We start from the raw sequence: 23435 nt of genomic DNA on the forward strand, positions 1-23435 counted from the left end.
AAGCGCACCGATCATAGCGTTCTGTTGGTTGTTTAACCTGCTGCCTAGACGCAATAATAATGTTGGCAGCAATCGTGGCCATCACAACGGCACATACCAGGCCTCATATGGCTAAGCGCCGGCTCAGCATGGGGCTTAGACAACATCGTGACCAATCAAAGCACGGTGCTCAGCAATACGAATACGCTAGAACTTCCGCAAGTGAGGCCTGAACACGAGCTTCTTGCCCTTACGGCCGCAATTTTGTAAGGCAGACCAATCAATTTGCCGGCCAGTCTTCTGTCCGCGGACCCGTCATCACTTTTGAGACGCTTGTCCCGATGCGATACGTTCGCGCGACAGCTGATTGCCAACTTTCAATGCCTCCCATGCATCGCGTCAACACATGGCAGCCTACGCCCGAGAGTACGCTTTCCCCCCTGTATCATGTATGGAGACGTTCCAGCTTCAGCCCGCTTGATCGTTATTAGTCACATATGACTGCTATCTTGAATGCGGATACTCGTGTCTCGAAATTTACTGCGATTGGGTTGGCGTTCTTCGTACCGAACCCATGCACCACAGTCGCGGCTCAGCCCCAGGCGCGGGACAATGTCTGGCGGGATCATGTCGTCAACACTATATTTTGTACATGCCAAGCAGCATTCTACCAAGCCATCGCGGTTGATACCTCTTACGGACGAAGAAGGATAGTGTATATATCCAGGTGTTGCCACGAAGGTTCATGCCACAACTCACACTCACAGATAGACACGATACTCCAGTCACAAAACACACATCTTCCCTTTGTGACAAGACAACCAAAGCAGACACAGTACTCTCCCGTTTCTCGCACAGACTCACCATCATCCCTTGCTCGGAGACTTCAAGCAACTCAACCGTACACACACCCTCCTAACACCCACCACACCGATACCTCACCATGTCCGCTCCCTACACAATAACCTCCATCAACGGCGACATCTTCGTCCTCTACCCAGACGGAACAGCCTACACAGGCGGCGGCGCCGAAGACAGCAATTGCACGATCAGCGTCTGCCCCGTCGAACTCAGCGTGTACGGCTACCGACCCACCCTCCCCGGCTCTATCGCCCTGATAGCACTCTACGGCCTTTGTGCCCTGACACAAATCGTCCTCGGCTGGCGCTACAAAACATGGGGCTTCATGGTCGCCATGCTATTCGGTTGTGCAGATGAGATCCTCGGCTACGTGGGCCGGATCCTATATTACCAGAACCCATGGGGCGAGACTGGCTTCATCATGCAGATTGGTATGTCTCCCATCACGCTGCATTACTCGGATACGAGACACTAATATCGAACAGTCCTCATCACGATGGGTCCCGTGTTCTTCTGCGCAGCAATCTACGTTATGATCTACAAGATGTATGTCCCCTTTCCACTCCCACCATATCAAGTGTCGTCGCTAACACACCCACAGTATCCACTACATCGACCCCTCCCTCGCCCGCTTCAACCCTCGCCTAATCTACTGGATCTTCATTTCCTGCGACACCCTCGCACTTATCCTTCAGGCCGTCGGCGGCGCAATGAGCAGTACCTCCAACGGCGCCTCCTCTGCAGGCGTAAACATCGCACTCGCCGGTCTCGCATTCCAAGTCGCAACGATCACTGTCTTCGTCGCTGTGGTAGCCGACTACGCCGTTCGCGCGCGCCACGTCATCGCCAAACACGGTCTGAATCTGAAATTCAAGATCTTCGCGAGCTTCCTCGGTCTTGCGATCCTGACGATCTTCATTAGGTGTTGTTATCGGGTCTATGAGTTGAGTGAGGGGTACAGTCGGGACAGCGAGGCGTTGAGAGATGAGCCGCTGTTCATTGGGTTGGAGAGCGTGATGGTCATCATTGCGGCGTATGCTTTGATCATTGCGCATCCGGGGCCGGTGTTCGAGAGAGGAGTCGAGGGGCCGGCTGAGAAAGAGAGGATCAGCGCGGAGGGAAAGGTTAGGCAGGCTGTTGGTGGGAGTTCGGGGGAGGATTGAGTATCTGGTAGGCAGTGTTTGATCACAGAGCGTGGTGTTAAGGCAGGCGGTTTATTGATCAATTGATTTGGATGATGTGATACAGGCAGTTAATTATATTGCGTTTCCGCAAGTCTTGAATTTGTGCTGTAATTTTGTGCCGTTTCATAAATCTTGTGTAACTGTGGGCTGTATGCTCTTGAGTTGTGTCGTGTAGTTGTTTGGGTATAGTACGGAAACGTGATGAAACATCGTCGCACTCGAATGCTTATGGCCACCGCCGTCTGGTAGGAGACATCTAGACATGCTATAACCCTCACAGCTGAGGACCTTCAGACAGTGAGAGCAAATGCTCTTGTGGATGTTCACCGGACGATGGCAGCACTGAGATCCGCTTTCACAACACTCCTATTTCACAAGTTTTGCAATCATGCAGAGATTGTAAGACAACGTTGTTCTGGGTAACAGTGTTGAAGATGACTCGCTATGCAGTGCTTGATATTGCTATCTGCGGTAGTGTAGCACGAATCTATATTTACAACGGCGACGAGTATCAGCGACGACGACGTTCACGACGATGACGGTCAGGGCTTCGCAATACACATTAAAGTGCTGCTCTACCAATCACCAAGGTCAAAGGGAAACTCTTCCACAATCCCAAGGCAAGCCTTGCGAACCATTGAAAAGTATTGCCCAGCGCGTGAAAGTGTAAGAAGCACCAGACAAAGGACATCGTCCATGCGCACAAAGTACGCAGAGGGAACCCGCCCACCAAAGTCCAAAGATCTGACGGTGGAAAGAACCACTCCCGAAGAAATGGCCGACCACCGCACAGCGAGCAAAGTAGAGTATTCGTTCGGAGAACGATACTTAGCTTCATGTGCAAGCACAGCGGAAGCCGGCTCACTTGGGTTTGCAAAAAGAAAAGAGTGATTGAGCACGAGGAACAATCACATCGTGAGAGATCACAGGTGTTAGACTGTGGAAGATCGGAACGTGACCCGACCTGAAGAAAAGATGAGTAGTTGAGGAGGGAAGGAGAGTGAGGAAGGATGTGAGGGGATGGCGGAGGTTTAAGTACGCTGAATTGGGAGGCTGGATCATTTTTTGCCAAGGATGGCGTTTGATCTGAAATGTGCTCGTTGTGGGGCGGAGAGTGATCTGGAAGATCATGTTGCGAGTTGTGATTTGTGGCTCACCGTAGTTTGCTAGGAGATGTTTTATGGCTTATGGGCGTGCCTTTGTGACCTTATATGTACCAGAGCCTTCTAGCTCTGGAAGATCGTGCCCGGCGAAGTCGAAGCACGGAGGGTGTCATGAATCCTGTCTACAGCCCTCGGACGCGGATTTGTACCATGACTATGGATATGGACTGCCGTGAGATGCGAAGGGAATATAGTAGCATAGTAGCTGGCCGCAAAGTCGTGATTTAGGTTGTATGATTGGGTCACGACGGCGCCTGAGAATTATGTTGCCTATAGCAGACTCGAATCAAATTGGGGCTCTCAGCTCTATCATCCCCGTCTCCCTTGCACCACCCCTGAGCTGAACGCATCATCCTCTTCGTGAGTTTCCCACTCTTGCGCCGAAGCAATTCAACGCAGGAGGTTCACGCTTGATCCTCGTCTGCCTTCAGCGCCTCTTCTTCAACTTCCAGTTCTTCGTTCTTGTTCTGCTTCTGTTGAGGTGAGTTGCAGTCACCGGCCACGCCTAAGCTTCTGTCGAGGGATGCGCTTGCGAGATAGCTTGGCGTCAGCTCATTCCTGCGTTCATACTCTTCCATTGCTGCTAGCTGTCTCTCATAGGTGATCAAGCCCCTTCGTCTCCGCTGGTGCCACTCTCGAAGCATACCAAATTCGTACCATTCGTTTCCCGTCACGAATGTGAACATATCGGGTGGGACCAGGAGGACGTCCTCGACATTATCAGGTTCCCCTGCTAGTTGCGGATGGCTTGGAGAGAAGACGTACATACTCAATGGATCGTCTTCACTTAGAGAGTACTCGGTAACCAGGTCGTCCAAATCGTAGAAGTACCGTATGCCTTGGTTAGCCAGCAGATCTCGGCCAGTCGGTAGATCTCGCTCAATCGCGGACTCTATACATCCGCGCGCTTTCTGCTCGCACTCCACAAGCGCCCTGGACTGAGCATGACCATTTTGCACCAGATCCCGGAAAGTGTTGCGCAACATACTCATGAGCTGTGCATCTCGGAGTTTTGCCGGTTGCAGCAAAATGTAATCGCCGGGCCGTCCCTCTGGATCATGCGATCTCACTGAATCACGTCGTCTCACTATGACATCGGAGACGCTATCGAATACCGCGCCAGCGAAGTTCCTGTAGATTTTGCTCCCGTCAGCCGTGAGGTTAGATATCTTGCAGGTCGAATAGTGTCAACCTCACGGTGATACGTACTCACTGAGTAATGGCTCACTCCCACAAGAGTGAAGCGTTTTCCAAGCCCCTTTCATGAGTGCCTCCAGCGTCGAATGCATGACAAACACGATACTGTACACGTCGCCATCAAGTACCAACGGAAATTCACATTCGCACGTCCAGGGGTCCTTACCTATGCACCAGACATATGTCTGACTATCATTACCCATATGACGGTTGATGCGTTGCATGAGCTCCTCGAGCACTGCCCGGAAATGGATCAGGTGGTGACTATGCTCCTTCAACAGCTCTAGGACGAAGAGCCAGCATTGTACAACAGGAGGTCTTACCATGATGGAAACATCTGCGAAGCGACTTCGAAGACGAAGCTGCGGCGTCAACAGATCTGCATCGTGTTTCACCAGCCAATTTACAACCTGAGCTTTTCTGGCACAAAGCATATCAGCAGCTTCCCTCGGCAAATTCCACTCTTCAGAAAGTCCATTGCTTGCACAAAGCAACAGGTAGCCCTTATAATACGGACTCCACCTTTTCGGAAGACTGTTTTCATAGTGCTCTAGGAATTCCAGACACCCGTCAGCCGCAGCAAGCCCAGGAACATCCAGATATGTATCTCCTAGTCCAAACGAGTAGAAAACATGATATGCGATGTGATACTGGAAGAAAGCATGGCTCCATGGACAGGTACGGCGGACACCTGATGATAGCTTTTGGAAGAAACTCCCAGCTTCCGACTCTATCCTAAGCAAAACATCAAATGCGCGTAGTGCAGGTAACGTTCTGATGATACATAGCAAAGCACTGACAGTAGAGTATGACCAGGACTGTACGCATTGGCTCCCAAGGAGTCGTCGCATTAAGATGGCAAGCGCGACGCTCGTGACTGCCTGTTGTCGTAGACTTTCGTTCTCCGCAACTCGGACATGGCTCGGAGAGGCGGATAACAAGAACTCTGCCACAGAACGGTGGATATACTGAACACTGCTCATGTGGATGAGCGTGAGTGCTTCCTGATGAGAGGACATCTTGAAGCAGGAGTCTTGATTGTATGGTATATTAGAAAGAAAATGTGCTTCCGTTCCAGTCTTGGTGTTATTGTAAGCAAGTGGTGGCTCTTTACGTGTCCCATCGACAGCGATAAGCTCGAGGAGTCCACCAGTACGAGCTGCGATCTTTCGCTTCATACCTTGCAGGAGAAAACTAGAGTAGCCATGAGAAGGTCATCCACCTCACCCTCCGATTGTAAGCATCTCCGGTAGAGGTCTTCATCCACAGCTATAGTGAACGTTAGTAGGGAGCAAGGCAGAGCCTGGCTCATCGCGAAATACAGAGACGTGCTTTCGCCATATAACTCGTTCTCACTCTGGAGTCGTCCCCACATTTGCTCAAACAGATGTTTCATCTCTTGTGGTAGCGCTGCTAAGCGACCCTCCAATAACGGCATATCGTCAAGGTTGTGTATACCCAGAGTCAAGCTTTTGATGGCTAGGACTGCCCAGAGAAAGACGCCCTCGGCTCGCGAGACAACGCTCCACGCAAGGCCCTGCACTATGGATGTGTCTAGCCGGCTGATTCCAAGAACATCTTGCAATTCCAGATTCAGTTTCGTCTCAGCCATGGTACCGATGTCCTCGTACGTCAAGTCTTGCAGTCTTATCTTCGGCAGCACCGCCAGTTTGTTTTCCAGGAAGTTTTCTTGTCGACTCGAAACACAGATCTTGATGTTTTGTATGCTCGTAAGGTCTTTGATGATATTCCAGAGCTCGCTGAAGACACTACTTTTATCGAACTCATCAAGCGCATCAATGAACACACAAGTGCGTCCGGTCTGATACTCTAGCAACCAGAGAAGGGTTGATTTGAGCTCTAGTGTAGACCAGTCACTAATCATGCGTTTAGTGCAAACAGCCGCATTATATTCCAGCAATGACTGGCACAACACGCCACAGCCCTCAAGACACTGGTGAATGAGGGTAGCCAAAAATCCTTTCAAGTTCCTCTGGTTCTCTGTTCCGTGGAGCCAGAATGAATGACGAAGGATAACGACCTCTTGCGATTCAACCTGGGGTTTAAGGAGGCCGGCAGTCTGCTTGTGCGAAGCCAAGAATTTCATGAGAGTACTCTTTCCGGACCCCGGCTTACCAGCAATCCAAAACAGCTTTCCCTGGCCTGACAACCAGTCCACGAAACTGTCCGATTCAGTGCCATGTCCGTACCGGTAACGATCGGCGTACGACTCATCATAAATCCATTCGAATGTTTCGCTGTCGGCAAGTGAGGTCTGATACGATCGCAAGTGCATTTCTGGGTAATAGAGAGAATCAAGCAGGCGCTGGATATTGAAGTGCTCTTGGTTTGGTGTCCCGAAGAAGTAGTTGTTGCCCTGGTGGAGGCTGCTGCCCTCCATGTTCACAGCGCCGTAGGCGTTGAACGCCATCTGGGGTGGCCACCCATTCCGAACGTGGCCAAAGCCATGTGCTTGGGCTTGCCACTCTGGCGGCAATGGCTCATAGATAAGTTGTGGCGTGTATTCCTGATCGTGACCTAGGGTGTTTCCTGTCATAGAAGGATACGGCCCTGAGTCCGGCCGATCCATTGTTGTGGCACCTCAGCCTTCAACTCCCTAGAAGAATCCCAGGCATGTTCGCACCGAGCTATGGCTTTGTGAGTCTGCCTGCACCGTCATTACAAGGTGCTCACTAGATGGATTCATGCTGAGTGTCAGACAAGAATCAGGCTGAAGTCGTGGTCGAGCTGAGCTTGAATCCCAGAACCGTTGAACATGTGATCTGCAAGGTTGTTCACAGCCACTCGCATCGTAGCAGCCCGTTGTGCCGTTAACAAAGCCGGCGGCGGCTGGGCAGCATAGTGATTGGACGACCTGCGATGATTGCGATGGTTCAGAGGCTGAGTTTGGGAAAGATAAGTACGGACTCGATAGCAGTGCAAAGCAGTCTTCCTTCAAAAAGAGAAGAAGTGGTTACAACACAGATGGAAGGCACCAGTTATTTCGCGATTGCCAAAAAGCAAAAAAAGAATTGCTTCCTGCTGGAATCGAACCAGCGATCTCATCATCAACTGAGTTTAGGTACTAGTCTGGAAACTTGTTAGACGGTGCTAATATAGGGTTGAATAGGCGAGAAACATACGATGCGCTTTACCACTAAGCCAAGGAAGCTTTGTATGTGAACCAATTATGGTCAAGATGAGCATAAATTCGGCTCTGAATAAGTATAACCAATTGTACACACGTCTGTTGCGATGATTACTAGAAGGACGAATTCGAGGTCAAACAGGCCGAAACTGCCTAGGTAGTGGTGCGCTTTGCTCGAATCTTTCTGTCCTCTGTGCGAGGCATAAGTTGCATAAAACTCCGTAAGGGCGGAAAGTGAGGACTTGCAGGACTTTTCACAAAAGGACATGTTAAGGAACCCATATTGCCAGCGGCTGATATAAGCCATCAGATGTAGAGACTCAAATGAACGCCAGAGTGATCCCAACGGGCATACGCAGAGCACAAAAGATTCACTTTATCCGAGTCGTTCATTGCATATATGTACATCTCTCATTCTCATAAGCGCTGTATCTGTGCTTCATCGCTCATTATCGCTAAGTTTTCCACGTTTACCCTCCTTCATGTACATCGTGCCATCATTTTGCTCATCTAAGGGAAAATGCAAAACAGGAGTTGAACAAAGCATATTCGTGTAATCTCATGGGTATCTGGGCGTAATTCAGGGCCGCGAAGTCATGCGACAATACCAGTTTGCTGGTGGCTCGAAGCATCGTACAGGAAGCGGACGTGAACCAGGTGCTGCATGGGTTGCTGAGTCAATCGCTACTGTCGAGAAGGACCAGGTGGGCCATAGTGCCGAAATTTCGGTGATGGGCCTGCAGGTGCCGGTGTACCGTTGCCATTGACATGTGGTGGAGGTGGCTGACCCGTCCCATGCTGTTGGCTTTGCGGTGGCGGCGGCATAGGAGATTGACCTTGCGGCGGAGCAGGTCTTTGGTAAGGCGTTTGAGGTGGAGCTTGTCTCGAGAATTCCTGAATACCTGGCAACGGTTGCTGGAATCGTCTCTTGTCCAAATGCGCACAGAGGACCATATCGCTCTGACCCATTGGCTGCCATTTGACATCTGCAAGTCGCGTCTGTATAGCTTGACCACCTTCGTAACTTGTGTCTGGTGACACCTGCACTCCATTCTTGCCAAAGAAAGTTGGTGCAATTGTGATGACAACCGTGTCAATGCAACTCGTGTATCTTGGCTTGAGCAGTTCCGATAGCACCTTCCCACCACCTTCAATCATGATACTTTTGACTCCCTCCCTATGGAAGATCGAGAAGAGTGCTTCCCAGTCTAGACCGTGCTCTGGATGTATCTCATTGATCTGCAAGAATTCTCCTCCATGCGCTTTGAGTGTCTGGACAGCATGAGGCTGAAGCTGGATGCCAGGTCCAACCACTATCCACGGACCCAATGCCTTGCCTTCGGACGCTGCTCGCAGAAGGCGCATGTTAGGATTGATCTGCAAGCGCGCATGCGGATCGACAATGATGGGTCGTGGTTGCATGGCACGATCTTTGCCACCAAATCCGCCAGCTCCAGCCAACCTGCAATTTAGCCCTGGGTCATCCGATAGTGCGGTATTAACGCCAATCAAGATTGCATCATGCTGGCTGCGAAGGTAGTGCGTCATTGCTTTTGTCTCAGGGCCCGAAATGGCCGTTTGCACTCCTGGCAGCAGTGCTATCCGGCTGTCTAAGCTGGTTGCCCACGTGAGTGTAATATGCGGCCGCTGCTGGCTTGCGATTTGAGGTATGTAAGGCAGGTACGGCCGCAGGAATTCTTTGGCGAGTTCAGGGTAATTAAGAGTGCCTGGTGGTAGAGGCGGCGGTGCAGGCGGAGCCTTCGTTGATGATTGAGGTGGGTGAGGAGAGAAGGTTTGTGCTGGCTTCTGTGGCCGGGCTTCACCGTTCTTCGGTGTGCCTGGAGTACTGCCTGGAGTACTGCCTGCAAGCCTCTGCCGCGGCCCACTACGCTGCTGGCTATAACCTGCATGTGCTTTCAGAGTCACCGTCATATTCTGCTGCCTCCAAGGATATTGTACGTTCCTGACGTCGGAGACCTTCATGAATTTACCGCCAGCCTCCTCCATCTGCACAGGTTCTTCCTGCATCTTCCAGTAGATGGAGCCAGGCAGGAAGCCTCGATTCGCCTCGCGTCGGGCCACATCCATGATGGCAGTGTTTCGCTTGTTTGCGTCCATGTAGTCGAGGTCGTGGGAATGTGTGTCTTCGGACCCCGCGGCTTTGGCGATTTTGACCTTTTTGACTGGGTTCTCTACGTAGGTGACTTTCATGAGCATGCCACACGTCTTTTCTTCTCTCTTCCTCTTGCGACGTTGCTGCTTGCCCTCGACCGGTGCTTTAGGGGTTGAGTTCTTGCTCTGGCCGCTGGGCTTTAGCCTGCAGCAGAAAATCTCTGTTGCGCCCTCTGTGTCAGCCTGGTTTTCTCCTGCTTTTTGTTTCCTCCACACGTTGTCGACGAACGGAAAATATTCCTCGAAGTCTTTCGCCGACAACTCAAATTCGTCCCTGATATCGAATAGTTGCTGGCGCGTTCGGGCTAGGCCTGGAGGGTTCGAAAACAGACTATAGCCCGTGTTCACCTCCTCGGTATAGGCCCCTTCCTGGTCTTGTGCCTTCTCCTGCTTCGTAAGAGGATCGGGAGAGGTAGCTGGCCTTTCGCCATCGTGGTTGATATCACTATCATCATCGCTATGCTCACCAAGTCTGCTTTCTTCCAAATCCTGCACAGCTTCTCGCTGGCTTGGTGTCTGAGGCAGGGAGGTCATGCTGCCAGCATCCATCGAGAGAGCTCAAATGGCTACCCCCAGCTGTACGCGATGCTTAGCTATCGCAAAGTTTCTTAGGGTGAAGCAGAGGGATGGTTGTCAAATTCTGTTCACTATTGGCGCAACTCGTTCTGGCTGGGGATTCGAGGCTTGGGTAGCCAAAGATCAAGTAGGTTCATGCAATCATGATATGAGCGTGGTTTGTTGACTAAAGACAGCAGAGAGCGGGTTCGTGAGGGAAGCGCAGGCAAGTGCAAGCAAGTACAAGGGACAGTAAAGGCAGGTACGTGTCAGCGAATTATGAGGAAGCGGGTGAAAGTCGATCTGCACATGAAACTGGAGCACTTTCCAAGCGTCAATTCTTCATCTCACGCTTATGCAAGGTACGGCGCGCTACGCGTAGCTTAAATGGAATGGCCCCTAAGGCATTCATTCTGACAGGTTTCTAGGGTCAACATGTCGCGCGGAAGTTTATTATATTGTGTCAGCTACCCTTCGAGGTGCTACACCATGTCACTTCTGTGCTACAGACAGTCCTCCTTGTTGTTACACTTGTGTCCTGCCTGCGACTTAGCGCGACAGGGTATTATTTCCTGATCGGCACCAAGATCTTCGGAGCTCATAGATATCGAGTCGGCGCGGATGCCTGGGGCAGGCCCATGAATTCTCACCGACTGAAGGCTACCACTCGCTGCATGGCTTTTCCTTGTTATCGTCATGTTGTCTTGATCACAAAAACGTCATTGCTCCTTCCCATTGATGTTGTATTTACCTCCTGCTACTATAACGTGTGCGGCTTGGTGTACGGCTCCTGCTTCGACTGTAGCTGCTGTATGAGCTGTAGCTGGGACTCCTTCTGCGCCTGCGAGGTGGACTGCGAGCCGGTGCTGGTCTGCGTCGTGGTGGAGTACACGAAGGTGACCGTGAATCCGAGTATGAGCGCTCCCTGCGTCGTGGTGGAGATGGTGATCGGCTGTAGTCCCGCCCATTCCTTCTTGGATCGTCCCAGTCCATCCGTCTGCCGCCGTAACCTCCTCGTTTCGGTGGCGGACTTCTGTGTTGGGCCGAAGGAGGACCTCGAGGTGGACCGCCATATCTCGATGGGGGATACGGTGGCCGACTAGATTTGATAGGAGGAGGCGATCTTGAAAAGGCTCTCCGGGGCAAGACTATGCTGACAGTAATGACGGCACCGTCAAGTTGAGCTTCATGCATATGCGCTATCGCTGATTCTGAGCCTGCTGCACTATCATACACGATGTAGGCTGTGCCACGGTTCGTCATAAACTGGCGGTTCATAGGCACATCGATCGACTGAATGCGACCATAGGAGCCAAAGATCTCTTGTAAATGTGCTTCAGTGACATTCTTGGTCAGCTTTTCTACCACGATCTTCGAGCTCTGGGGCCGTCTGCCACGACTTGGGCTTCGACTGTAGCTCCTTTCCCTGTATGACCTCCTCCCATCACGACTCGGGCTGCGAGACCTGGTGCGACTCCTCGCTCTGTCCCCATTCCCATTTCTGTACTCTCGTGTGTCTGGTGAACGGGACAGTGATGCTGAACGTGATCGCTCTCTTGCCGGAGGTGACTTAGATCTTGAGGGTGATCTTCTAGGAGATCTTGAATGGTCTGGGGCAGGTGAAGAGGCTCTTCTGGCTGCCGGTGGTGTATGCGATCTACTGCGCGATCGACCTCGTGAGGCTGACTTCGAGGAAGCCATGGTGCGATTCTTGCTTCTTCTCCACCGCCAACTCTGGTATGCAGGCAGATAGTAGATATGGTAGGTTATTAGACGCCTAGAGTAACTTGGTTGTAAGGTTGTCAATTTCGGCGCTATTGTGCAGTGGAATGTATGCGATTGCTACTCTGCTTGCGGCATGAATTGAACAAAGGTAATATGCTGCCTGACTGCCTCGCTCGTGGCAGAACCCCGGCCATCATTCGGTTGACCTTCCTTACAGATGAGCTTTACGCTTTTCGGTCTTGAATCTCATGATCTTCTGACCGAGGAGCGTCCCGATATTTCCGAAAACTTGAGGCTTGCAGCTTTGATCATGGTGGCGACCGTCTCAGATTGGCTGGAAACCCTTTGCTTCGAGCTCAAAACTTTTAGCTTGGTCCCCCAACCGATACAGAGCACTCAGGACTCACAAGTAAGGAATACATTCTGCTAATTAGTAATGTTCTTGCGCATTTGAGCCGTGTGCTTTTCTCCTCTTCAATCTGCAACTTGAAGACTTAGACACAGACATAATTGTCGATACCGTTACAGGCTACTCCGTACACTTTCAACTTCGAGACGCGTGTAGGAATAACACGACACGATGTCAATCTTGACCTACCGCAAACCACGGTCATTCCAGAGAAGAGCAAGTTCAGCATCGACATTCTCCGCCGACAATGTCCGGGCTGCCGCCGGTCGCATCGAGACCATTTTGTTCGAGGATCTACCCGAAGCCTTCCAGGACAATCCCTACATCCGCTCTGGTTATCGGAAGATCAACCACTCGACAGTATCGTGCCTTCAATCGTGCACGGCTTTACACAATGAAACCATGAATATCTACACACATTTGGTACCGGCACTATTTCTTGCCGGCTTCTCCATCTTCATACAGATGAAGATAACGCAACACTTCCCCGACGCTACTACCTCGGACCGGGTCGTTATTGCTTCAAACGTGCTGGCTGCAGTTGTGACCTTTGGGCTTTCTGCATCTTATCACACTCTGATGAGTCACTCTGCGAATGTCTCATCCCTTTGGCTGCGTATTGACTACGCTGGCATCTTAACATTAATTCTTGGTAGCTTCTTCTCTGGTATTTATGTTGGCTTTTACTGCCTGCCAACCCCCAGGACGATATACTGGACGATGATCGTTACTTTGAGCCTGGGAACAGCCACATTGGTCCTCCATCCGAAGCTGCAAAGTCATACATACCGATCACTCAAGGCGTACGCTTTCATAGCGACTGCCCTGACAGGATTTGCGCCTATTGGACACGGCATATATCTCTATGGCTGGCACGAAATGTGGGTTCGTTCTGGCATGCCGTACTATTTCGCCGAAGGCATCATTTACGGAGCTGGAGCATTCTTCTTCGTCACACGGGTACCGGAGTCTATTTGGCCTGGTTCGTTTGATATTTGGTGTTCTTCACACCAGATCTTTCACTTGCTCGTTGTAGTGGCGGCGGCAACACATATGTGGGGCGTGTGGCAGGCTTTCGCTTGGAATTATGAGCACTCGAGGACATGCACAGTCGCATACTAATCTTACGCTGCAACACGGGTAAAATGAGTCGGTGAGCCCCTGTTCTTGTGCGGTATGAGTAGTCCTTCTGCTTATCCGCCTCCTGCCGAGTGTAGATAAGCTTCAATACGGCGGAGGTTGGCACTACAAGCGCTTAACTGCCATACCGGTACCCCAAGTATACCGTAGGTAAACACGCTAGGCGCCTTTCCTTCCATTTTCGTCGCAGTCGACGCGTCTTTTCTCACGTTCTCACCCTCTCCATCATCGGTATACTCGTGCAGCATGCAAGAACCATGGCTCGAGCAAATGGAATCTCGCACCGTCGAGACCTCCAGCCTCCACCATCATCGATGCTCGCTACTCATGTCATCAATGGAGCTGCCCGGCCAAGCCTAAGTCGTGCCGATTTTTCATCTCTGCTTCAAGAGTCGCTAGGCACAGATGACGAAGGGCACTCTAACATCGGTAAAGATGTGAACGTGAACTTCAAGCTCATTTCTGTGATTGTTCAGATAGGCATTGACCCACTCATCTCTACACAGGAGAATGATCCCTTCCAGAAACGCATCGATCAAGGTAGGAGCACATCAGAGCTGAAGTGCTGCCTAGATGTCATCATCTTCGTGCTACAACAGAGTCCTAGTATCATATACCATGATGCAAACTCGGCAGGTGTCGCTCAACATGACGTTCTTCCGGTGTACGCATGGCTCCTCTCCATTATCTTATCGGTCGTAGCTCAGTCCAGCGATGTCGAGATTCAGAAGCGGTGTGGAGACGTCGTTCAAGGCTGTATCGACGCTGATGATAAATGCTCTTGTGGTAGCTGTGGCTCGGTGGTTGACCTCTTTCGAGAAACTGTAGCCGGTATGTATGCGGTCTACACTTGCCTCGCACTGCTGACAGCTCAAGCATTTGCCAAGAAGTCCTCCTCCACATCAATGCCAGCAGAGGTACGACATCAAACCAACGGCGCTGATTCCTCTGCTGGGACGGTAGCCGTGTCGCCGTACTGCCGATCGGTCCTACAGCGAGCCCACATTCGCCAGCCTCGCGGTTATGTGGAAGCAGCGTCGTTCATGGCGCAGGCATTACTGCTCCGACCACTCCCAAAAGCCGTGATCATACAGTTGAAGAAGCAGTTAAAGCTGCTAGAAAATGTTGTGCGACAATCGCCAGTTTCTGAGCCTAGTGAATTCCAGCTCGAGGTAGGATAAGAATTGTTCGGCTGATAAGAGGTCGCTGTTGACCTGTAATAGGCACTAAAATCGAGGATTGCTGGACTCTCTATGACATACTTTCCGGATACTGACCTCGTGGACGCATACGACAATGACGATTTCCCCGACAGTGATAGGGCTCGAAAGCGGGCACGCCTGAGCAACGGTCGTGCCGAGCTTGAAGCTAGGAACGATCCGGCGACAGCTATTACGCAAACACTTGCAGAAAAACTAACAGGCAGAGCGGTATCCGACCTTGATAGTCTGGCGAAGACCTCCTCGTCGCACTTTCGGCGCAGTGCAGAGCACGACCAATGTGCTGCGCTCACCACGCTTGGCAGTGCAGCTTGCCAGCTTGCATCTGGTTCATTGTCGACAGACTGCGACTTATGCGATAGAAACAGCGCCATGCTTGGTCTGCAGAGTTCAGACAAGATAGAGTGCCTGCTCGATACCTTAGAGACGTTACAACCTCACGTCGAAAGAGGAGAAACCGTTCGTCTTGCAGCGCTAGATGCCTACCGTAGGGTTCTCAACCATATCCAATTGTCGCAACGTCTGTCTCTGACCAACGGTACAGCCGGCAAATTCGCGCTGAGGTCTTTGAGATCCACGAATAGGGACACGAGATTGAAAGCTGCAAAGTTATTGCAGTCGTTCGTCCGCGACATGTCGTGCGATCAATCCTCGACGAGTAAGGACAATCGCATTGCTGCTCTGGAATATTTGCAGTCTCTGTGGCAAAGAGGCGGAGTACGTTCGCAGGAATCTGTTATTCTTGCCCTAGCAAGCATTGCGGAAGTCGCAGGCGATGATGAGCTCAACATTATCTTGCTGCGACTGATCGAATATCTCGGACATTCGAATCCCTACATCTCTGCCTTGGCAGCCTCGGAGTTGGTTCAACTGGCACGAGCTATGGAAACGACCGTGCCGGGGCTTCTGCGTCCCTTTTGGCGCACGATCAGCGTGGTGGTCGTCAAGAATATGACATCTCGCCCAGTTGTTGCACAGCAGCTTTGCGATTTGTGCGGCATGCATTTGGCAGGTCTACTTCAAGTAATCGAAGAAAACGCTCTTCCGTATTTGGTCCTGCATGGGGAAAAGGACCTGATTCACAAGATTGCCTCTTCCAGCAGTTCACCGATGAATGCGTTTGAGGTGTGCGTAAAGCCGAGCAATTTGCCTAAAATACTTGCAACACTCCTTGCTCAAGGCTATGCAGACCCCGAAGACACGATCATGCGGATGCTGATGCAAGTCTCGAATGACTTCAGAGAGCAAGATCTCAGCGGATGGCTCGGCCTAAATCTCAGCAGCGTGGCGTGCGAAATACTCAAAGCGATCAAGGATGCTGGCCACAGCAAGGAATCAAGAGTGTTGCAAGGCTTGCAAGTGCTAGCTCAACTTGCATATAGGAAGCCATCCAGTGGAAGCGCAGGACGTCGAAGCGATCTCATACCCTCGTTCCTAGAGACCAACTCCTTGGAGATTGTGACGCTTATTACGAGCAAGTTCGACGATACGAAAGCAAGGGAGTTGAATGTAGAGCGTCGAAGATGTCTACACGCGCTCGCTCAGGTCGTGAAGCTTGGAAAGAATCGTGTCAATATGGTCATACCTCAGATCTGCGCCTGCTTGCGGGCCGCCATGTCTGACCACGACCTGTGCAATGCCGCATACCTCGCATGGTCAACAACGATCGCTTGCCTAGGTGAGGATGAGCTGATTGATCTCCTTGAACAGACGTTTGCCATTACGGTCCAATACTGGCCAAACTTGTACACCGAGACACAACAGACAGCCCACGACACGATTTCACAGCTCTTCAAGAAACAACGTACAGCTGTTCGAGAGCGTATCGAAATGCTTCCGTCGCTGAGGAGCGTGCCGCAGCTAGCCCAATTAGAGGAAGAGCTCGCTGTCATGAGACAGCAGAAAGATGAGCTCAACGTACTATCGACTTATGTTACACGACTCAAGGACGAAACACTAGTTGTTGTACAGCTTGCCATGGTAGAGCTGGCTGAAGTTCTCCGCAACAAGAACGACTTCATCCAAAGGTCAGTGACACGTGAGCAGCCTGATATTGTCATAGCCGAACTCATACGCGTCATCCTGGACTGCTCGGTAAAGTTCAACAAGGACGAGCAAATTCTGCTTCATGCAGCACAGTGTCTGGGAGCGATTGGAAAAGTGGACACGAGCCGGATCGATTCCAGTCGCGAGCAGGCATCAATGATTGTGCTCTCAGACTTTGCCATAGCAGCAGAGACGACTGCGTTCCTCCTCTTTTTCATGGACAACGTAGTGGTCAAAGAGTATGTGTCGGCCTCCAGCTTACGGTCAAAAACATTCTTGGGTTGGGCACTACAGGAGCTACTCAAAATTAGTGGAATGACACCAGAGGTGGGCTCTCGAACGCGTGTTGGTGGCTTGAGTGGCAAAGACCGTCAATGGCTTGAGCTGCCCGAAGAGACACGTCTTGTCCTGACCCCATTTTTGGCGTCGAAATTCATCGCTCCGGGAAGGAAACCGGAGGATTCTTGCACATATCCTGTCTTCAGGCCTGGTCTTACCTTCGAGCAGTGGCTGACGAGATTGGCGTTGGACTTGCTGAGCAAAGGCCCTAGTCAAAACGTGGATATCGTGTTTACGGTCTTCTGGAGGATGGTCCACTTCAGTCCGGGTACTGCGATATCGTCCTTCCTCTTACCCTACGCAGCCCTCAACCTACTTCTCAACGGGACCAACACCGAGAAAGAAGAGCTGAGTCAAGAGATCTTATGTATCCTTCAGCAGCCATATGACAACATCGAGGCCTCAGTACAGGAGACGATCCGGCAATGTAGCCAGGCTGTTTTCGGCGTTGTTGACTACTTGTCAAAATGGCTTCAGGACAAACGAAGATGGTTCTCAAATGCTCAAAGCCGTGCTGAACGAGGCTTGCGAGACCCTGGCTTAGACACGGCTGTGCCACAAATCGAGGCTGTTGACAGTTTGCTAAAGTCAATCCCGCCCGAAGTCGTCACGCAACGATCAATCGAATGCAAGTCTTATGCTCGAGCGTTGCTTCACTGGGACGAATATATCCACAACAAGAAGAATCCTACCGACGATGATTATCGAAGACTTCAGAACATCTACGCGCAGATAGACGAGCCCGATGGCATTGAAGGCATCTCGTCGTGCATGCATGTCCTGAACTCCGAGTCTCAGATCCTAGAACACCGAAACGCCGGACGTTGGCAAGCAGTTCAGAATTGGTACGAGATGCAGATGACAGAGCAACCGAACAGTGTTGATATTCAAGTCAACCTTCTGAATGCGCTGAGACAGTCGGGTCAGCACGATGTTCTCTTACACCACTTTGGTGGCATTGCCGAGAGAGCCACGGATATCGATCATAGGTTGTTACCGTTCGCAACCGAAGCAGCATGGGCAACGGCACAATTTGACGCATTGTCACGACTTGTGGACGGCACAGAGACGGATCACTTCAATCTCTGTGTGGGCTCGAACTTGCTCCAATTACAGTCCGGCATTGATCTTGAAGAATTGTGGTTGACTTCAGCAAAGGATTTTTCCTACAGCTCCACGAGTTCGATCTCTGCTAGCACAGACACGATTCTGACGATGCATGTGACAGAGGATCTTCGGCTGATGACGAGCTCGACAGCGGACACCAAAGGTACATTACTTGACGTACTGAATCGGCGTCTAGCTGTGCTAGGCACAGACGTGGCTGCGAAGCATTTTGTACTCAACGTGCAACGAGCAGTGATGCATTTGCGTAAGGACATCTTCGACAATAGCGACATTGCAAGTTCGTGGCTTACAACAGCGAAGCTGGCCAGAAAAGCACGAGTTTTGAATCAAGCATTAGACGCTGTATTGCGAGCTGCGTCCTTGGGCGACCAATCCGTCGCTATTGAGCAAGCAAAGCTGATGTGGCTTGAGGGTCGGCACCGAAAGGCGATCAAGACACTTGAGAGTGCTATCGAGTCTGGTGCCTTCAAGGCGCACACGTACATTGCCGATAAGGACTCAATGCTTTCACGCTCTGACAACCAAGAGCAAAATAATATGATTGCTAAAGCCTACGTCCTATTAGGCAAGTGGCTTGACCAGGCAGGCCAGACACAATCCGAGGTCATCATCAAGACATTCCGCAAGTCGACTGAGCAGAACAAATTGTGGGAAAGTGGCTGGTATCACCTAGGTCGACACTACAACCGCATCCTCGAATCCGAAAGACAGAAGCCTCCGGGTAAGGAGAGTCAACCGTTCCTTATTGGCGAAGCGGCCAAAACAGTCATCGACAACTTCTTGCGAGCACTAGCATGTGGCAACAAGTACCTCTTCCAGACACTTCCCAAGATGCTCACCCTATGGCTCGAGCTTGTCTCGAATCCTGATGTAGAGCAAGACTCGCGAAGAGGTACCGGTAAATTCCATGAGCATCTGGTCGCACAGCGCAAAAAGGTCATCGTTGAGACTAACGCCTACGTCAAGAAATACGTCGAACGACTACAGCCCGTGGCTCTTTACACCATTCTTCCTCAGCTTGTGGCTCGAATCTGTCACGCGAACTCCCAGGTGTATGAGATCCTGCAAGGCATGATTGCGAAAGTTGTCCAGAGCTTCCCACAGCAAGCATTGTGGACATTGATGGCAGTCACCAAGTCCGTCGACAAGACGCGTGCACAGCGAGGTCTGACGGTCATCGCAAAGATCGTCGAGCTACAGAAGAGGTACAACAAAGGCATATCGCCGACTGAACTTCGCACAATGATCTCAGGTGCTCAACGCTTCACTGACGAGCTGTTGCGAGTTGCGGACTACCACATAGAGGGCAAAATCCCGAAGATCAGTTTGGCCAGAGATCTGGGCTTCAACCACAAAATCGCACCCTCGAAACTGGTCGTGCCAGCTGAGACTTGCCTGATCCCAAACATACCTACCAGCAATGACAATGCCACCATGAAGTCCTTCCGAGCATTCTCGAAAGACCCAGTCACCATCACAGCATTTCTGGACGAAGCGCTCGTTCTTGCTTCACTGCAAAAGCCGAGAAAGATGAGCATACGAGGCTCCGACGGTCACGTCTACGCTATCCTCGCAAAGCCCAAGGATGATTTACGAAAGGATCAACGACTGATGGAATTCGACACCATGATTAACAGATTCCTCAAGCGCGATATCGAAGCAGCAAAACGACGCATGTACATCCGAACATATGCAGTCATTCCCCTAAACGAAGAATGCGGTCTCATCGAATGGGTCAACAGCTTGAAAACAATGAGAGATGTCCTCCTCAAGCTCTACCGCGAGCGAAACGTGGTAGTCGACTACGCCGTCCTCAGACACACCCTCGACGACATCTGCACCCGCTCCAAAAACCCAGCGAAAGACTTCGGTGAGCGCGTCGTGCCTTCCTTCCCATCCGTCCTCCGCTACTGGTTCGTCGAGACATTCCCCGACCCCAGCGCCTGGCTCCAAGCACGAATCAGATACACGCGTTCTGCCGCCGTGATGTCAATGGTCGGTCACATCCTCGGCCTGGGCGACCGCCACGGCGAAAACATACTCTTCGAAGAGGACAACGGCGGCATCATGCACGTTGACTTCAACTGCCTCTTCGATAAGGGCCTCACATTCGACAAACCGGAGATGGTCCCCTTCCGCATGACCCACAACATGGTCGATGCCTTCGGCACATTTGGCGTTGAAGGACCCTTCCGCAAATGCTGCGAGATCACAATGACACTTCTCCGGAACCATGAAGATGGTCTGATGACTATCCTAGAGACGTTCTTGCATGATCCGACGACTGATTTCATGACTGCTGGGAAGAGGAGACGGGCACGGGATACGGACGGGTTAGTGCCTGATACGGCTGAGAAGATGTTGGAGGGGGTGAAGGGGAAGGTTAGGGGGATGTTGGTGGGGGAGTCGGTGCCGCTTAGTGTGGGTGGGTATGTGGAGGAGATGATTCGGTTGGCGTGTGATCGGGGGAATTTGGCGAGGATGTATATCGGGTGGTGTGCGTTTTTGTGAGACGGTGTTGGGCAATCGCATTACATGTACGCAGCCACGCGACCCACCGACCTCACCACCATAATAACACTTATTCAGCACCTTATACATTACAGTACAACAGCGGGGAGCCCGGACTGTGAGCGAGCTTGTGCTTGGCTGGATTGTTTGGACTCTGGATCTAGGACAGACAGTGCTGTTGCTGTAGAGTTGGTCTTTTGTCTCCAGAGGAAAGCACGTCGATCACAACACCTCACTCTGTCGGTGAATTTCGTTATAATCCATTAGTGATATGTAGCTATACGTATGTGTAGTGCTCAGTCGAACAATACATTACAGCTGCGTGTATCGCGCTATGAACCTCACATTGGCTCGACGAGCGGGTGTTCCCTCTCATGATGACCAAAGGGTCACTTCTATATAAGGTAGTTGTTCACTCCATACTCACGTGGTATAGGTACCATAAAACGGTAAGAGGGGCAAGCCATGACGCCCCAAGAGAAGCCCGGAGATCTCCATGTCCGCCCGGAGATAAACACTCGACTTTTCGGTTAGGCGCCTACATATTAAGCCCCCATATCCAGATGGATATAAATACAAGGTGAATTTCTGTCTGGGAAGCCACTATACGCTGCTCAGATACAACGAGACCAGCATATTCCATATCGTATCATTGTACGCATGCTGTGCGCCCTGGTACGTAGGGCAACAGCGACGACTCGTGCTCATGATGATTATCATAGTCCAGTATCGAAGTGAGGTTTTTATTCGGGCCAAGCACAAGCCAGGGTCTCGGCCCGATGGATGAGAGCTTCACTCATACTTTAGCAGCGACAAATTTTCCACGACGTGTAGTTCAAAGCAGCACTTGCTCTCACTGACCTCTCTAGACAATAATTCTACCAATGCCCAGCCAATCACAGCTGCCGGGACCGCCGTAACCACTGAACCACTGTTTGCAGTATGGTGAAGGCGCCAAGTGAGATCCCGGTGGCTGTGGTGTGGTGAATCGTCGACCGTCAGATAGCAGGCAGAAGCTGCCAAAGGGTTCTGGAGAGCCGGTCGAGTCTGAGTCAGTGCGCGTGTGTGGTTCTACTCGATCTCGTGAAGCCCTTTAAAGTGACGGGGCACGCAAGGGAACTCATAGATACGGGGTCCAGGCATGGTGGCGGCCTAGGGGCTGTTCACGCCATCAGCCGCTTTCCTTCGTGAAGGAATATCACAAGATCAAGGAGGAGAAGGCACGTCTTGGTTCAGTTTGTGAATGCTTTTATTATAATTCCATGCAGTGTCACGAGGGGTCCCCGATTTGAGATAGGACAGCCCTGAGAAGGCCGTTCCTTTGCCTTGCGTTGACGCTCAGACCATTCCACCATCTACAAAGTGCCGGAAGACTGGGAACCTGGCGCAATCCGCCTATGTAGTTGTGAACGCGCCACCAGCGTCCTGAGTTATGTGTCTAGGATGTTCCCTATCTGGCTGTCGATCGTCAAAGGCTTCCGGGCCCTCCAATGCTACGTTGCTCCTCGCTGCTCGCTCTTCTACCTGTCAGGCCAGAGGGGTTGGCGTTGTCATCTTCGGTGACATTGCCAATGTCCATGGGTATTGTATTCGCTGCCACATCCTCGTCATCATCTTGCGTTCCACCATGAATGTCCATAGCTGGGTCGGCCGCTGCTGTCTTCTCGATCTCAGCGGAGCCTTGCTCCTGATTGATGTTCGTACCAACAACACTTCCATGAGGGGACTTGCTCTGAGATTTCTTCTTTGTCCTCCCAACCTGCATCTTGCCTGGCTGAGGATGGTCTTTCAACAGGTCCTCTTCTGGGTACGGTCCAAACAACTGCTTGAGCTTCACGTCCTCGGGCTTGACTTTAGATTTGCTGAGTATTTCTGTGCACTCTTTCTCGGAGAAGTAGTGATTTCTGACTAGATGGTCGCGTAGCCCTCCTATGGTAGCTACTGCCGACTTCTGCCGGCAATCTGGAATGACGCAGTGGAATTTGTACCCTGTCGGTGCCTCGGTCTTGTCAGAGACCATGGCGTTGGATTTTGGTGTTACGTCTTGGAGGACATCCCGTAGACTCCGTCGGCCAGCTTGGGTGCTTCTTCGTGCCGGACGTAGGAATTCTGTATCTGAGATTTCGGCATCGATTCTTTCACCTGCATTCATGTCCTCGTTCTTGAAAGGTCTGCACTCCAGCGCACGGATGCGGTAGCCGAGAGAATAACCAATGTCGCCTAGTAGGGAAATCAGGGCTCGCTGTCGAGCTTCCCTGTGGGTGCTACCCGTCGAGCTTTCCAGAAGCTCGTCAATGACTTTTCGGTGGACGTCTGGGTCGAAGTCCACGACGCTTCCATAGGGTTTCTTCGGTAGGACCTGTTTTTCGAATGCTAATACGTTCTTTCCACTGAGATCTGACTCGAACACCAGTTGCGTAGTGGCTATGCTGATTCTAGGCTGAGGGGACTGCATGAAGGACTCCATGTTGTGGTGGTAAGGATCTAGGAGGCACAAGACGGTAGTTGTGCTAGTAAGGGACATTGAAGGAGCGTAATCAGATAAAGAGCGAAGAGCTGTTATAGGTCGGATGGTAGGCAATCAGCAATACGGCAAATGAGACCAGCGCGCAATCAATCTGCGATTGTGTTTCCTAACACGCGCTGTCTCACTATACC

At 51.4% G+C, this 23435-nt stretch overlaps 7 protein-coding genes across 7 annotated transcripts; 2 read left to right on the plus strand and 5 right to left on the minus strand.

Annotated features, from left to right (window-relative positions):
• Positions 1-922: 922 nt before the first annotated feature.
• On the plus strand, positions 923-2003 carry PMZ80_007974 (uncharacterized protein; the record flags this gene model as incomplete). Its single annotated transcript, XM_064876378.1, has 3 exons — positions 923-1271; positions 1326-1386; positions 1442-2003. The coding sequence occupies 3 exons, from the start codon at positions 923-925 to the stop codon at positions 2001-2003; spliced, it is 972 nt and encodes a 323-aa protein (XP_064727685.1).
• A 1588-nt stretch (positions 2004-3591) lies between these two features.
• On the minus strand, positions 3592-5403 carry PMZ80_007975 (uncharacterized protein; the record flags this gene model as incomplete). Its single annotated transcript, XM_064876379.1, has 2 exons — positions 3592-4318; positions 4397-5403. 2 exons carry the CDS (start codon positions 5401-5403, stop codon positions 3592-3594), a joined length of 1734 nt encoding a protein of 577 aa, XP_064727686.1.
• A 155-nt stretch (positions 5404-5558) lies between these two features.
• PMZ80_007976 (uncharacterized protein) lies at positions 5559-6974 on the minus strand (the record flags this gene model as incomplete). Its single annotated transcript, XM_064876380.1, has 1 exon — positions 5559-6974. One exon carries the CDS (start codon positions 6972-6974, stop codon positions 5559-5561), a length of 1416 nt encoding a protein of 471 aa, XP_064727687.1.
• Positions 6975-8216: 1242 nt separating this feature from the next.
• On the minus strand, positions 8217-10238 carry PMZ80_007977 (uncharacterized protein; the record flags this gene model as incomplete). Its single annotated transcript, XM_064876381.1, has 1 exon — positions 8217-10238. One exon carries the CDS (start codon positions 10236-10238, stop codon positions 8217-8219), a length of 2022 nt encoding a protein of 673 aa, XP_064727688.1.
• A 781-nt stretch (positions 10239-11019) lies between these two features.
• On the minus strand, positions 11020-11960 carry PMZ80_007978 (uncharacterized protein; the record flags this gene model as incomplete). Its single annotated transcript, XM_064876382.1, has 2 exons — positions 11020-11358; positions 11418-11960. 2 exons carry the CDS (start codon positions 11958-11960, stop codon positions 11020-11022), a joined length of 882 nt encoding a protein of 293 aa, XP_064727689.1.
• A 1830-nt stretch (positions 11961-13790) lies between these two features.
• On the plus strand, positions 13791-20777 carry MEC1 (serine/threonine-protein kinase M1; the record flags this gene model as incomplete). Its single annotated transcript, XM_064876383.1, has 2 exons — positions 13791-14705; positions 14757-20777. 2 exons carry the CDS (start codon positions 13791-13793, stop codon positions 20775-20777), a joined length of 6936 nt encoding a protein of 2311 aa, XP_064727690.1.
• A 1468-nt stretch (positions 20778-22245) lies between these two features.
• PMZ80_007980 (uncharacterized protein) lies at positions 22246-23244 on the minus strand (the record flags this gene model as incomplete). The annotated part of the gene is made up of 1 exon (XM_064876384.1): positions 22246-23244. One exon carries the CDS (start codon positions 23242-23244, stop codon positions 22246-22248), a length of 999 nt encoding a protein of 332 aa, XP_064727691.1.
• Between the last annotated feature and the right edge of the window lie 191 nt (positions 23245-23435).

This window comes from Knufia obscura, assembly GCF_036327395.1.
Source record: "Knufia obscura strain CCFEE 5817 isolate CBS 148926 chromosome Unknown scaffold_10, whole genome shotgun sequence".
NCBI classification, from domain to species: domain Eukaryota; kingdom Fungi; phylum Ascomycota; class Eurotiomycetes; order Chaetothyriales; family Trichomeriaceae; genus Knufia; species Knufia obscura.